Here is a 16590-nt window from a genome sequence, read left to right as displayed (position 1 = left end):
AGGCGGAGACGGCGGCGGCCGCCGCAGGTACGTACTGGGTCCCCTCGCCCCGGCCTGCGGCTCTGAGGCCCCAAGTGCCGCAAGAGACCGCTGCGGTGCTGTCCTGCGGCTGAAAACACGGGGAGCCGCCAGCTCCCAGCAGGGGGTGAGGCTGGAGGGCCGTCAGCGGATGCGCAGCTCTGTTTGGGGAAGGTCTGTGCCGCTGTGACAGCGAGTGCGGACCGGCGGCGTGAAAACGCCTCCTGAGAGCAAACTCTAGACCGGGACGGCTGGCTGACAGTCAGCCCGGCCCATCAGGGAGACGTCTCGGTATATTTTTTTTAGCAAATAACAGTACATTATGTAGTCTCTTTTTGCCCTGTCTGAGCAGAAGCGAGGCCCCGCCATGAATTTGGGCCGCTCGAACAGCGGTCGTGCGATGAACCCTCACAGGGCTCCTGCAGAAGGGCTCCGTCCCCTGCCTTTACCCTGCCCGGGGTTGTCCTGCTCCGGGCGACTGCCAGCAGCAGATTGCTCGGAAATGCAGAACCGCTAGAACATGGAATAAACCAAAACACTGGTTATGTCATCTCACAGAGTAAAGGCACGGTATCATTATTCTTGACGGCTACCAAGTGTCTGAGCTGTGTCATTGTTACGCAAGATCATTGACGATAGTACCCTGCAAACTGACCTTTGCCCTCGTGATTTGTGACCCGGTTTTGGTGTCCGGGTATGAATTTGAATTACTACCAGGAGCACTTTCCACGGAAAAAAAGGGTTTCCAACTCAACATTTCGCAGTGAAACCGCAGCAGTTCTTCGCAAATTTAAAGTAACGTGGTTTTTACTGCCACCTTCACACACGTTTCAAAATTCCAGAGCAAGGCTGAAATTAACACTGAAGTTATTTTTTAGGGCAGCCCATTGTTCTTTCCTATTGTTACTACCTGTTTTGATGTCTTTATTAGATTTGAAACTGTTGACTTGGAGCCAAATCAAATCATTACACGAAGTCAGAGAATTTGTAATGTGTTTTAAGTACAGAATGCTTTTTATATGAACTCTTAGGTTTCCTCATTTGGGTAATATCACTGATTTGCAATGTAAATAAAGTTAGATGCAATATTACAATGTAATTTTTTTTCTCTTTTATGAGTAAAAAGCCTCCAACTGCTGCTTGATTTACCTATTTTCCAGTTAGAAGTGTAGTATATATTTATTTGGCTGGAGGTTGAAACACTTTCTCAATGTCTTTTTTTTTTTTCCTCTCTCTTTCCAAACTTGTTGCTCAGTACTGGAGCTGCATCTTCCTAGAACTGATTTGGAAGTCACATGCAGAAATGTGCATGTCCTGCTGTTCATTTCTACTATGTTTGTACTGTTCAGAACTAGAGGACGACCTCCATAAAAGGATAAGGTTGAAAGAAAAGAGAGGTAGCAAGGAGATACATCAAGCTGATGAGGGGAAAAAAAAAAAAAGGTGGTAAAAGCAGACTGCTGAAGTAGTAGTAGTTTCTGTACTTCATTATGTTCAAAGTCTATACTGAGCACTTGGTCAGCCCTGGGCCAGGATGTCCTACCTATACCTTTGAGTTGCTTCTTTCAGCCAGTCGTGTTAAATCGTGGCCAGATTCTTCTGCCCTGCCCGATGGTTTTTGCACCTTCCAAGCATAGCAGAGATTCCTGCCGTCTGTGTGTGGGCAGGGATCGCTGGGTGTGCCGTGAGCAGCAGAGGGCCCTCCAACACCAGCTTCTGCTTCTTTGGGCCAGGTTCTAATGAAAAGCAAGATTCTCCTTCTCTCCTGTACCAGTGTATTTGTACCTACTGACAAGGAAATCCTGCAGGGTCTGTGCAGTTTTGTAGTGCTCTTGCCTGACCCCTAGATGAACACAACAAGTTGCCAGCAGACTTCATGGGACCTTACTCCGTTTGTTGCTTAAGACGTGGTATTTTCTTGCCTGAGTCTTTCATCTCTCCCTTTCTTATTACATGATATGGTGATAACCTGTGGTGTCCCTGTTTCATATTTAGTTCATATTTTAATAACAACGGCCATGTAATTCATTTACATTGGATCAAACACATTTTTTTCTTACTTTGTATCCAGCCACTTGAATTAGACAAACGGAAGGGCAAGCTTTTAGTTGGCTCTGCACTTCTGTACTCATACATTTAAACAAGTCCATGGATTTAATTAACAACTCTTTAAATTTATTTTTATTATTAAAAAGCAGACATCTGTGGTGCTTCAGTTTGTGTTTTATCTTTTCTTGTTTGCTTCAGTTTAGCTAACAATGGCATCCACACTGAATCAGAAAGAAATGACTAGCCACCAAAATTTATGGGATAGCTTGCTACCAGATTTCCCTAAAGGCCCGCTTTCCAGATATCGTAAGAAAGCTTCCTTCAACTGGAAGGAGATGGCAGTGTTCATAGATGGTGAAGATATCATCCAGCTGAAGGTAAACTTCGCAAAAATTGTAAGCATGTTTTAATTGTGGAGATATCTGTGGAAGTAAGTATGGTTTTTTTAAAGGGAGTATGGTTAATGATACTCTGTAAATATGGAGCATGAAGAAATTTGATTTGCACAGCCAATTTTCAGAACAGACCTGAACTTTTAAGCAATCTACTCTGCTGTCTCATAAGACTCATTTAATTACTGAACATCAGTACAGGGGAGACCAGCAGGTGGTGCTTTTCAGAGCTTGAGTGCTCATTTCAAACTGAGAAAGAACTACATACTACCATATTTCTTTACTGTTTGCATTAAATCATACACCCCATGGTCTTGCAAGGCACTTAAGGGGAGCTAAGTTCAAGCCACTGTCAAACAGTATTTCTCTCTGACCTAATTTCCTACAATCTTCTGTGCTTGTGTTAATGCTTATGTGGCACTGCAATTGGAGATGAGCATGTGTACCTCACTGAAAGCTAACCCTACCAAGAGAAGAGATTAACTGCAGCACAAGAGATGGTGTGGAAATGCATGACTTGGAGGTGTAGGAGGAAAAAGAACTAGCTTTCTGAAGGTGGTGTAAATATACATGGATTTAAGCTAATCTTGAATCTTCACCATAACTATAAAAATCCTGTCAGGTAGATCAGAGAAATCAAAAAGGCCTGGTTCTGCATCTGACTGGTGTGTGTTAGAGTACAGAAAAAACCACAAGTGCTCTGTGTCTGAAGGAATTTCAAAGCTGTGTGGGCATGTAGTGTTGTTAACACAGAGAGGGAATGACTGCCTTTCAAAGGAAAGCACAGGAAGTCTGGGTTTCTTCCTTCTCACGTGAAAGACAAGATGTGGATATCTTGAAGACACAGCTCTGAGATAAAAAAATGCCCTAATATATTATCTAATACTAAAAGGATCCAAATTAAAACATTAAAAGATGTACATCCCCACATTGAAGGGCTGCATATGATGGTTCCATTAAATGGAGCCTTTTTTAACTTTCATCTGGGAACAGAGTAGTTGTGGTAGCTTAACAGCTTTACCATCATGGCATATTTCTAACTGAATGTGACCCCTGGAGTTTTATCCTCAGACTGAGGGACTTTTGCCTATTAGATTCTGGCTATAGCTTCATATATTGAGATAATGAAGCTGCTATACAAAGCAAGTAAGTTTTACCATACTGTTCTTGTACATTCAGACTGAATCAGGGAATCACTTCATGGTGAAGGAGATTTCATAAAATTTAGCTGCATGTATTGTATATATAATGACAGACCCTTTAAATATATTTTCTTATTCTCTGAAATTCTTGCTTTATAAGTTTATACCTCCCAGCAAACAATTGTAGTTTGAGACCCAGTTTTGCTCTAGAAGAAAGTTAACTGTTTTTGTTAATGCTTTTAGGTTAACATTCTCATGTCAGTTTTTCCCCTTCAAGAACAGAATCTTCTCTGCTCTGGAAAATGATCCTCTCTTTGCACATCATCCTGGAGAAGATTTGTGCCGGGAGAAATATCAGGAGCTGACATTCCTGCGCTGTAAAAGGCTCTTTGAGTATGAATTTCTTACTCAGCAAGAGATCATAGAGAACCCATTAAGGAGTTTTATTATGATTCTCTGTATAGGAATGTATGATTGGTGTCCATCTCTCCAGCTTGCCTTACATTGTGTTGTAAGTACAGTTCAAGGGCTATAGTGGTATGTGTTTGAATTTAAGTAACTTCTAATACCATAATTCTGTTGCTTTATGCATATTTTATTAAAAGTAGATCTTTTCCTCATCCTTTCTTTCCAAAAATGGAACTAAGTTTTAACTGTTTAGAAGAATCAGAGAGCTGTGGGTAATCTTTGTTGTTAAACCCCTGTTTCCACTGGAATCTCACCTGGAAAGTAAAGGTGAAACAGTACAGACAGATACACAGAAAATCTTTTGTCTACTCTGCCTCCTCTCTAGGGCAGTAGCAGCCCAAGAACTTGGTTGTTGGTGGCTGTGTATTTGCTAAAGATTTGCAGGTATCAGAAACTTACCTGCCTAAGCCCCAGTGTCTTAATTAAGGGCAGAATCCAGAAGGAATGGAAACCAGTATAAAATTTCTCACTGACATCAGTGGCTGTATTCTGTTAATCAGTTGCTTCCCAGATGGGTCTCTCACAAAGAATACTCAGCATAGCTGGTCAAATAATATCAGTTGAATTAATTAATTATTACTATTCACATGGCTGGGGAGCGTCTAGGAATTAAGAGTTTTGCTGGGTGAATATCCTCGTAGGAAAACTGAAGGTAGCATTTCAAATCAGCATTCTTGTTTGATCCTGAAGCAGCTACCTTCAGTTCCCAATCCATTTGCAGTAAAATGAACTAAAATAGTCTTTAAGTTTTCCTTTGCTCAAGGGAACATCACTAAGGTCAAGTGGAAAGTATTTTTAAGCGTTTGCAATGAAGGCTTGAGCAGGTTAGAGCTGGGACAAGTTCAGTCATCTGTAAAGGGGCCTTGACAAGATCAAATCCTGACTTACCTCCCCCAGGCACAGTCTAATGATAGTTTACTGTGCAGCCCACTTTCCCTGGTCTCTTTACTGGACATCACTATTAAAAATCATGTGCAATTTGTGCTTTTCATCACAGGACACTGATTTCTTTCATAATTCTGTTTTTACAGGTATTTGCAGGACCAGTTATAAGTGCTTCTAAGAGGTTTGCACACATTGTGAAACAAATTTATAGCATGGAGGTAATTTTTTTTAATAATTTGTGAGAAATGGACACTACCAGAACTGCATCACTATTTGCACTTTTGTGTTATTTCTGATCTCTTTACATACCTAGGTACTTCTAAATGGCAAAGGAAAAGACCATGGAGCAGATTCAAGCACTGAGCTCTGACTGTCCTCACTGCTAGCTCATAAACTACTTCCTGGATATGCTTTAAACTGTCCAAGTTAACATACAGACAACATTTAGGAACTTTTACCAAAAGGCAATATAGATGACACTACACCAGTTTAAGCTCTGTCCAGAGTCATTTAAGAGTATCCTACTAGGATACTCTTAACCTTGATGTGTTGCCATAAAAATTCCATTCTAATGCTATAAAACGGGAAATAATAATGTCTTAATGCGGAGAAACACCACATGGAGTTCAGTGGAGACTCAGGACCAAGTACTCTGCAGAATAAGTGCAGCCTGCCTGATACAGAAGGTCAATCCTAAACAGTTTCTCCTCTCTAGGCCATGTGGGCAGCATTCACTGGCTGCCCAGACCCTCTTTGATTTTGCAAGATAAATATTCTGAGTGCACCTAAACTGAGCTTTGTGCTTCTTTTGTTGCTCTTTATCACTTCCTGTTTTGGGGTTTTTTTTTGCCAATTTACTTTCCAATAGCTGCATTTGCAATCATTTGAAAGTCTTGCAGTTTTAATTAATGTCAGAAAGTGGTCTTGAACTGTGCAGTGTATCTCCTTATTTAGATTTTTGGATGTTTTGCTCTGACTGAACTCAGCCATGGAACTAACACCAAAGGCATACGGACTACGGCCACGTTTGATCCTAGCACTCAGGTCAGTCCTTAATGCACACTGTCAACCAGGCTTCCTTTCCATACAAAACTGTGTGAGAAGGAGTTGGTCCCTGCCTAGGCTTCAGCTCTCACAGCTGAAACAGCCCACTCAGTTCTTTACTTGAACTCACAGCTCAGTTTAACCTAAGATCTAGGAAATGCTTCCCAATCCATTGGTCTGCTTTACTTTTTTTTTTTTTTAACTGCTTAAATGAGCAATTAAAAAAGCTGAGTTTCAGGCTTTACAGTGGTAAATGAAGTAATGAGATTTTTGAACTCTGAATTTTTTTCCTTACTACATGTGTTCTCTCCAAAGTTGAACACAGTAAGAGAGATCTTAGGTGTTAGAATGCAGTACAGAATAAAATCCTGGCAGTTAATGAATGTTTTCAAAACATTACCAGGGTAACAAAAAAGAAAAGCTGTGACCTGATTTTTATTATTTATATAATTTTCTTTCCTGGCTACAGGAATTTGTCATCAATACACCTGACTTTGAAGCTGCAAAGTTCTGGGTTGGTAATATGGGGAAACATGCTACTCATGCAGTTTTGTATGCCCAGCTCTATACTCCTGATGGACAGTGCCAAGGGTTACATTCCTTTATTGTACAGGTAGGGTGGAAATATTGCTAATCCTTTTTTTCTTTTGGGGAGGAGTAGGTTCAAATTACAAACTTCATTATGCTGTTAGTTATACCCGACCAGCAGATTCCTTATTTAATGCCTTCACAGTTCATTGCAGTTGTAACCAGTGTACTTTTTTTTAATAGTCACTGATTTTGTGAAGGTTGTAGAGCTAGTTTTATACTGTCAGTTTTCTGCAAAAAGTTCTCAAAATACAAAAGAGCTGAAAAGTCTCCAGGTGATCATGGTACTCACTTAGAACTCATCTGTGTTATATGAAGTCCTGAAAGTCTTGCATGGGGCTTAAGATGATTTATGTCTGCCAATGCTGCAGGCTGATCTGCATGAAATCTGCAAACTTCTACCACAGAAATCATTTTAGAAGATTAAAGGCATCATAAAATATGTCAGTGCAATAGAAAACTGGTACATAGTAAAATGAACTAGTTGCAGACTGAACAGAGTTTATTACAGAATCAGGGAATATCTCAAAGCTGATTTTTACATAAAAATTCCATTGGTTCCTGCTGTGTCTGTGTACACCTGAAGGAGGTTTCAGTGCTAATGTGATGAGAGCAGTCATCAGTGTTAAGGGATATTTAACACAGTGATGTGATTAGTGTCATCTTTCAATGGGATTTTCATTAAAGCATCTATGTCCTGAATGAGAGGATGCATAAGTACAAGTTATATCCAGGATTATGTGCTTGAAAGAAACAGAGACATCTCTTTATCATTAATAACGGGTACAAGATGGGAATATTTTCAACCTTTGAAAAATTTAGCCAATAACTTACATTGTTCCACTACTGGAATATTGTGTTTCACTTCTCTACAGATTCGAGATACAAAAACTCTCCTACCAATGCCAGGTGTGATGGTAGGTGACATAGGAAAGAAACTTGGGCAGAATGGGTTGGATAATGGGTAAGTCAATACATTTGAAAGAGAAAATATTCTAATTACATTCAAAATGTAATGGTGCAAAGATCCCCCTGTATCAGTTCTGTCTTTATTCCTGAAGTGTTCACTAGTGAATTTAAATTTTTGATATTTCTAAAAAAACCCCAGACTGAAAGATCTTGGATTTCAGTATTTTCTATCTGAAGAAACAGTCTTTCAGCCTTCCTCACTTTTTAAAATGTGAAGTGCTCCTGGTATTCTGTGAATATCCCCAGACAGTCTTGCAGTTATAGACTCTGCAACAATAATAATGGAAAAAAAATGCATTAGGTTCTGAGTAAAGAACTTCATCAACCTCTGCACCCGTCTGGGTGTAAGCCTTTAATTATTTTCTCTGTTGATTTCTAGCCCACAGGAAGGGTAGTGGTGGTCCACAGACAAGCTTTATTTTTAGTAAAGATGTAAGATTAATGAGACCCAAGAGAGAAATGATGTATCTTGTTTAAAGCATGGGATTTCTAGACTACAGACAAGAAAGAGAAGGCTAGTTTTTTTTTTCTGTGTTATGTGTGTTCAGTTGAAATAAAAAAGAAGCTGGCTCCATTTCTTAGTCATGGACTCCAGTGGCCTTACTGTGTCTACTTTACTATCCAAAGGTGTTTGATGGGGAGGAGATACAGAGAGGAAACAGAGGTAGATTTCTGCATTAAAACATCATTATGTAAAAATTATTTAAACTGTTGTATTACTTACGTAGCTCTGTATAAAGACAGAAACTTAAAATGGTAAACAAGGATTTCATTCTTTCTGCCTCAAATTTACTTCTTTCTATTGATTCAGTTTGTTACAGATAATGTATTGTCCTTCAAAACATGTCATTGCAGTAAACACAGTATAGACATCTTAAAGTACCTGTTTTCAAATATAATGGCTTTGACCGTCTTTCCAGAAGGTTGTAGGAATTTTATGGTTATGTAACTCATTACCACTGATTCTCTGTTTTCTGAAGGCACCAAAGAAATAAATGTAAATAAACCAAAACAACCCAAAATTAATTTATAGGGGAAAACTGTGAGAAAGACTTGGAAAAGAGGGATGTTTAAGGTTTGGTGGGTATTTTTTCTTGCTTATGCATTACAGACTTGTAGCCACCAGATGGCACAGCAGCATGGACCTGAGTAAATGTTATTCAACGTCATACTTCTGTAGAAGTGTTCAAATTCTGCTGTTCATTTTTATATTGAAACACAGTTTTACGTGCATCTCGGAAAAGAAGAGTCTGCTTGTTATGTGACTTTAAAATGTACATAATTTTAGATCCATTTCTCTATTATCTACTGGGAAAAAATAGAGTATTTCTTAAAATGCTGGTAATAACTGAATAATTTGAAATTATAATCCATAAAATACAGTGCAAATGAGATACCAGTGACTTCCTACCTTAATGTCAGATGGAGTCCCTTATCTTAGTTGACATCATGTGTCATTTAACGCAGTCATAGGGCATTCCTGTTTAATTTGTATGTGTTGTTTTTAAAAATTTATTATTGTGTTCGAACAGTAGTGCCCAAAGAGCCCCAGTCACGGATCTAGATCTCTTAAGTATGCATCAAGACAGTCTGTGCATTAGAAATATTAAGACAGCTCTTGCAGATTAAGGCAGAAGGGTGAGGGAGCCCAAGGTTACCAATAGATACCCTTCATTTAGCTAAAAACTCCAGGGGCCTGTGTTCCTGAACTACCTCAGCTAATTTTTTTTTGGAGAGGTCTAAGGTTAGAGGCAGGCCAACATTGTTCTCACAAACCAGGGAACCAAGTTTTGTTCTGTAACCTTCCTGCTCACACTGAGAAGTGTCAGGGCTTGTAGATGTTGGCTCTCAGAGGTACACAAAGGTCTGGATGGGGACTAGAGAGGAAGTTCTGCATTTGTTTGCAGAGACAACAAGCCATGCCACCCTAGAAAATGGACTCTTGGTTGCATGATCTGCAAAATGCCAGGATCCACAGAGAGATATTTCACCAGATACTGCCTTGTCAAGGTGTTCTCCTTGGCCATTTAGCAATCTTACATCCTAGTTTATCCCAGAGGAAGCACGGACTTGTATGTGGAGAGGAGAAAACCTTCCCTTATGCTGTGACTGCAAGTATTAGTCTCTACTGGATGCATTGCCAGGTTTTTTTGAATGTGTGTGTGAAGTCTGGTTCAACTACCATGAACACTTAGTAAATCAGGTCTATTTCCATGTAGTTACACTCAGGATATGTGGTCACGGTGAGGATCAGAGTCTCAGATCTCTTACAGAGATGTTTGATTTTGTTCCTCTGCTTCAAGAGATTTATGCTAATAATTTTCAGTATGGATACAGAGTGTTAATTTCCTGAACACTAATGAAGGTCATGGGGAAGAAATTCCAGATCCTCCTTGGAAAATGCTATTGATTTATGCTATGTAAGAAAACAGAGTGGTTGATTGTAGTTTTCCATTCTGGCTTTGAAAAACAATTAGTCTCTTGGGTTGTTTGGCTGAAAGCTGGTTTCCTGCTAATGCAGAGTATAATTGTTTTAGTTAGAGAAGGAATTTCAGAACTAATGTAGGAATTTTTGCTGTGTAAATCCATTTCTAAAGTTATCTTTACAAATAATTCTCGTGCTTTCATAATTTGAATGTCCAAAAATCATGTGGTGTTTGCAGGTCTTTGTAACTTTAGCTGCCCTGACAAAAAAAGACAAAAAAACTGTAAAATATTTTAAAATATTTTCTTTTCCCTAGGAAATTTACAACAATTTGTGTAATCATTGCATAAAGGGGTAAAATAGAACTCTGTTTTTTCTTATGCAGAGTTTTGACTGGTTTTGTGTTTTGTTACCAAAATTAAATCAGACTGCCACCAGGGGGTGCAAATGCTTCAGTCTTTATTTTATAATATTAAAATATCCACCTGTTGTTAGTGCTCTGGCAATCTTTGAAATATGCTGTTCACTGAGGACCCAGAATGGTAGTCTGGGTTAGATCTTAGTCTTAGATTAGAGCCTTGATTGTAGAAAATAAAGCTAAAATACTGCCATGCAGTTTTCCCAAGTTTCTCTGTAACTCTTTTCAGCTCTAACCTTTCTGTGAGCTTCAGTCTAGAATATGTGGCAATTTTCTTTCCTTCTGCAAGTTTTTCATCAAACCTCTGAAATATTACTCTTCCCAAGGTTTACTGTATCCCATGAACAGCCTTCCTATACCATTCACCTGCTTTCTGTTTCTGGCTGAAAGTATGGCTGGTGTCATTGCACCATCTCTAATGTAGTCAGTAACAAAAGCTGGCAGAAAAGGCATTTTAGTGAGTCTCAAGATTACCAAAGAATGTTTGAGCTATTTGTACTATAGGTAACAGTTTATTACTTTAGTACTGGCAAAAGGAGCTCATAGCTTTTCCAGCTGCTCCTCTTTTATCAGCATCACTGCACACCAGATGAATTACTATTGCATGATTTAAAGTCAGTGAGATTAACTTAGTTTGAAACGTTCCCTCAACTAGCGGCCAAAGAACCCAAACAAGAATACTACTATTGGAATGGCACTTCATTCTGCTCAGCTGCTCTTGGTAGAAATCTGTGTGATACAGTGGCTTTTTATCTGTGGTAAAAAATGTGTCTACATGATGCAAAATTGCAGATTGCTGTAGAGCCCTGTGATATCTATTTAAAGTGACAGCTGTCGGTCTGTCTTGCTGAGAGGTCTTAATCTCAGTCACGCTATTTGCTGTGCTGAAGAGGCCCTAAGTAGGGCAGCTTTCAACCCTCTGGTCTTGTCATCACCATGTGAAATTTAGCCATTTTCCAAACTTGCTGGTACATGATATCCCCATGACTGTGTATACAGTTCCATTATTGTAAGATATCTCTTCAATTCTTTAAAGAGATTTTTCCCCTAAATGCGTTGACAGATGTGGGCCAAGTCTACGCTTTCTAGGCTAATAACCATTAAAAATGTGATCGTTGACTTCATTAAATCTTACTATTTATTTTTAATATGTTCCAATATCAAGTTCCAATTGGCCAGTATGTCTAACAATTCCCAACAGCAAAGTTCTTGGAGAAGGAGCATAACAGCAGTTGGCAGCAATCTCACAAGGTCACTTAACCCACCAGTCCTGTGAGGTTCTGCTTTTATTTTCAACACTGGTGCTTACAGGCATATCTTATTTCTTCACATATGGAAATTTTCTGTTGAATTTTTAATTGCTAGTTCTCCCACTCTGCTTTGCTTCTTAAAGTCTTTTCCATCTGATATGCATAGCAACATATATAATGTATCTGTAATGGATAATATCAAGGGAAAAAATCTAAACTTTCAAAACCTGTTACTTGAATTCATTTTGATTTTAAGAAAATAGGTTATCATATAATGATAGGAAATTCAGTATTCTGGTTCAGTAGCTGTGAAAGAAGTTATTAAAGAAGGGTGTGCATGTAGTTTTTAATCATAATAGTTCTAGGTCATCTTTTATGTGGTATAGAATTAGCTTCCTTGTATTTGTGTCAGATTATAATAAAACTTTCTTGAAGATTTCTCACTCTTTCCAACCGAAGCCTTCCCTTAGATTTAACTGTTTGGGATTGTATCACAGCAAAGGAAAGTGGGTAAAACTGTTTAGGTCATTCTGGGAGCTGTTTTGTTCAGCACACATCTGTCACATATTCCTTATGAGTAGGCTTGGAATTCCTAAAAGTATGTAATTAGTATATAGATTTATAAAGTAGTAGCTTTGAATTTGCTTTTTAGAAACACTTGAGTCTCAGGCACAGGTCAATATAAAAATTTTCTACAACTGCACAACTTTGCTTAGTGAATTGAACTAATCACTACAGTGTAAAACACAACACATAATAGGGATAATTTGCCGTTTTATTCATTGTCATTATCTCCCAGGTAACAAATGACAGACCAAAAGGGAATGTCCCCAGGTTGTACCAGGGGAGGTTTAGGTTAGATAATGGGAAAACTTTCTTCGCTGAAAGAGTGTTTAGACATTGAGACAGGCTGCCCAGGGAAAAGGGGTGGAATCATCATCCCTGGAAGGGTTCAGAAGATGTGTGGATGTTGTACCTGGGAACATGGTTTAGTGGTGAACACGGTGCTGCTGCTATAATGGTTGGACTCTGATATTGGAAGTGTTTTCCAGCCTTAATGACTCTGGGAATTCTGCCATGAATCTTACCATTCATCACATACGAGGCTAAGCATGTTCCAGATACGTATTTGCAGATAGAAGGCCCAAGAACTGGAGACCTTTGAAATATCATCCTAATCTATGCCCCAAAGATTGTATCATCTCTCTGTTAGGTCAGCTCTTCCTTTAGTCTGGTTTATAATTCCAGTTTTAATCACCCATTCAATAGCTTTTTAAAATAATATTTAATTGCTTTCTTCTGTGCATCCCTTCCTGCTTGGGAGGGATCCTTATAAACATCCATGGAGCTCCCTTACTTTCATCACTCTGATTCCTTCCTAAAATTCTCATTTGCTCTAATGGCTTGTAAAAAAATAGCATTGATTAGCTGCTGGTGTGCTGTGACTGACAGGCATCCTGTCAGGAAAATATTCTTCAGCAATTAGTGTCTGCTTCACCATTTGAACATATTTGTAGCTTCCTGCCTTATGCTTGCATTGTAAGTTCTAGGAGGAAGCACCTTCTTGGAATTCTATGGATGTACAGCAACTGTGAAAAAAAGCATGCTAAACTAGAAACCTAAACCTTGCCACACACACTCTTCTGTAATTAAAGTAATGAGTAATAATAATTAAAAAGCTCAAGTTCTTTCTAGGATGCATGCTATTACTTAAGAATATTGGTTGTTGTACAGGTTGAGTTGTGATTCTGTTTGGGATATAGGGAGCAGAGAATGTGAATTTAGCCAAAAGATCTTTCTTGAATGAGATTTTTTATTTTCAGTGATATGAAAAAAATATTAATATAGATGGAAATCAGATTGTTGGAAATTCTGAATTTGCTTCTATTACAAAGTAGTGTTGTCTCACTGAAACTGGCATTTAACAAAGCACTTATTAGCATTTTTGAGGCAGCTGGTTCTTGGTTAGGATAGCATGCCTTTCTCTGTGTTTAAGTCCGAAAATAATGTGTATCTCTAAGGCTGAATAAATTCAGTATTCAGATACGTTTCCTTGGAAACAACTCATAATTTAAAAACACAAGCAGCAATGCAGCCCTTATGTAATTTATTAATGTGAAAGACCTGGCTCTCGTGAGCCATATTAAATAGATCAGCCTTTATTGGCAGGAAAAAGGAATTTTCTTTGATTACAAATACAGCTTTTCAAGCGCTATTAGATAGTGAGATATTCGTGAGTGGGGTTGATACTGCTGCTATTGTGCCAAATTGTGTTGCCCATTTGGGTGAAACAGTTCAATCACTTTCTTCCTGAAGAATACGAATACTCAGGACATTCTCCCTATCTTAAGAACTTCCCTCTTTATTGCTGCTAGGGTGCTGCAATTTAGAAAGTGTTATCCTGCTCTTCCTTTTTTAAGATGCCACATTTCACAGAACAGAATTCCTAATTTGAGTTTAAACAAAGGAAAGTTTTCCTTTTGGTTCCTTCTCAGGGCACTATTTCAGCTATGTCCTTATTTGTACTGCAGTAGAATGAGTGATCCTTACAGATCTATATTCTAGACTCATAAAAATATATTGTGTCTCTATCCCAAAGCAGTCTCCAGACTGGACTAAACAACACCTCAGTAAAGAATATAGTTGGGGCAGAATTGGTTGGGGCAGGGAATTTGGAATGAGAATGGCCCAGTCACATTCTAGGTGGGAGAAGGAAGTTGTTCATCTTCCCAAGCTTTTTACAGCTGAGATACCAGCTTAGGGAACTTAAGTCATGCAGCCTGAGAATTCAGTTCAGCTTTCTGAAGTGTCAGTGAAAGTACCTGTCAAACTGCCTGTGTAAAAGGTCTCTAATAAGTAACTTTACTTGTCCCTTCCCTCAACCAGAATATATTGCTCATCCTTCCATTTCTTTTTGACTTCTTTCCTTACAAAGCTGCTGAAATGGTCTCCCAGAGTTAAAGAAGTGGGTTTTTTTGGTTTTGTAAACATCATCTTTTTAATTCAAAAAAACAAAAATCAGAAGAGTTATAACAAATAATTTCCCATCTTGAATTTATTGTGCTACTCTGAAAGTCTTTGTTGTCCCAGGCATACTTCCCTAAAATTGCCTGCCTGGCTAGAAGGACGCTGTTTTTGGTTCACTGACATGCCTGAGATAATTTTGCAATCCCGTCTTTCTTGCGACCTTTATTCTGTAATATAAACACCTCAGACTATGTAGACATCTTAGATTTAGATCTGTTTGTGTATTTGTTTAAACAGATTTGCCATGTTCCACAATGTCAGGATACCAAAAGAAAATATACTGAACATAGCTGGAGATGTCACAGCTGAGGGGAAGTACTCAAGTTTAGTCAAGGTATGAAACAAGGCCTTGTTTCATTAAATATACAAAGGTATAAGTAGGTTAAGAGACAGAGCAATGGGCCTCTTATGTTGGGAAGTAGTGGATACCTGAACTGTTGACAATTTCACATGAGGTATGAATGTCATTTTTTTAATTGCATTTCAGAGATATCTCAACTCACCTTGCTGACTTTACTGAAATTCGTGCTCTTTGCATGACCCTACTAATCCCAAAGAGTTTAGAGTGTGACTATGTTCAGGCAAGACTATTCTGAGTCTTGCCTGAATACCTCATCTGAAAGAGTCAGGAAACAAAATTGGCAAAATTGCTTCTGATCATGCTACCAAGTTGCATCTTCATGGGGGTAAAATGAAATGTTAGCCTCAGCATTCATTCTGTGTCTTCTATTCGTTCAGGATGCTAAAGAGCGTTTCAGTGCAACTGTGGGATCCTTGTCCACTGGCAGAATTATGATCACTGGAATTTGCATGACCAATTTAAAGCTTGCCTTGGCAATAGCCATTCGCTTCTCAGCAGCTCGCCATCAGTTTGGACCAACTGAGGATGAAGAAATACCTGTCCTTGAATACCAAACACAGGTAAATATTTTGGAATTCAACCTAAACATTTTTGTATAATGAAACTCACATTCAGAGCTACTGCAGGTCACAATAGTGACTGTGAAGTTAGTGGAATTAAAGTTGTCTGTGTCACCTGAAGCATCATTCTAGTTCAGCTGTGGGGGTTCATTCCAACTCAAAACCTTCTCCTGGCATGACCAGGCTTTTAACATAAATTCTTGGAATAGCAAAACCAAAACAATTCATGTTCCTCTGAAGTACGTACAAACATTTGTCTTCTAAAATAGTAACCTTTTCAGAGAAAGACTGTCTTACATGCACATGTGAAAGTACTGCAGATGTAGAAACTAGCATTTGCTTCAAAATATCAGTGCTTCTTTTGCTGCTACACTTATTTTCTCATTTGTAGCCTGTATGCTTTAAAAGTATAGAACTCAATGGCATTCATTGTGAAGTCTCAAGCTAATACTGATTTGAAGAGGATTATAACCAAGGTTTACCTGTGGAATATGCAGATGAAAAAAATAGAAAAAGTATATGTAAAGTAACTGGGAAAAAGGGAAAACTCAGATCTGCTGAATGACAAAGGTTAATATATAAGAAGTGCTGAAAACAAACCTGCCCAGTTTGTCCTTGCAGTGTGGGTGCCTTTTTCCAGGTTGACATTTACCTTGCAATGTTGAAAGATTTCATGGGTTTCTACAAACTGGTGTAAGGTGCCTTCCTTCCACCATTTCTGAATAAGCCAGGGCCTGCTTTCCACTATTCTTTAAATCTCTCAATTTTTCCCAGTTTTGGCTTGTTCTATGGGTTCTGCTTGGTGAAACTCTCATTCCCTTCTTCCTTTCCACAAAGACTTTCAAGCAGTTTTTCTTTTCCTTCATGAACCCCATGAAATACTTACCACCTCTGTCATGTTCATGCTGAAGAAATGTATGAGTCCTGACTGACCCTGGCATGCCAGACATTTTATAAACACATGGCAAAAATACGTCTTTGGTCCCCAAAGCTT

General features: G+C 38.7%; 1 protein-coding gene across 2 annotated transcripts in view; it reads left to right on the top strand.

Annotated features, from left to right (window-relative positions):
• Position 1: 1 nt before the first annotated feature.
• Positions 2-16590, top strand: part of ACOX3 (acyl-CoA oxidase 3, pristanoyl) — a 28601-nt gene continuing 12012 nt past the window's right edge. For both annotated transcript variants that reach the window (XM_069014535.1, XM_069014533.1), the window contains exons 1-9: positions 2-27; positions 2266-2444; positions 3879-4112; positions 5101-5172; positions 5909-5998; positions 6468-6611; positions 7462-7550; positions 14913-15009; positions 15414-15596. In XM_069014535.1, the coding sequence (XP_068870636.1) occupies positions 2277-2444; positions 3879-4112; positions 5101-5172; positions 5909-5998; positions 6468-6611; positions 7462-7550; positions 14913-15009; positions 15414-15596 (1077 nt within the window). In that variant the 5' untranslated portion in view covers positions 2-27; positions 2266-2276. The remainder of the gene's footprint in view (positions 28-2265; positions 2445-3878; positions 4113-5100; positions 5173-5908; positions 5999-6467; positions 6612-7461; positions 7551-14912; positions 15010-15413; positions 15597-16590) is intronic.

This window comes from Aphelocoma coerulescens, chromosome 4, assembly GCF_041296385.1.
Source record: "Aphelocoma coerulescens isolate FSJ_1873_10779 chromosome 4, UR_Acoe_1.0, whole genome shotgun sequence".
Classification (NCBI taxonomy): domain Eukaryota; kingdom Metazoa; phylum Chordata; class Aves; order Passeriformes; family Corvidae; genus Aphelocoma; species Aphelocoma coerulescens.
Note: the sequence above shows the minus strand (reverse complement) of the source record. Positions and strands in the feature narration are given on the sequence as shown.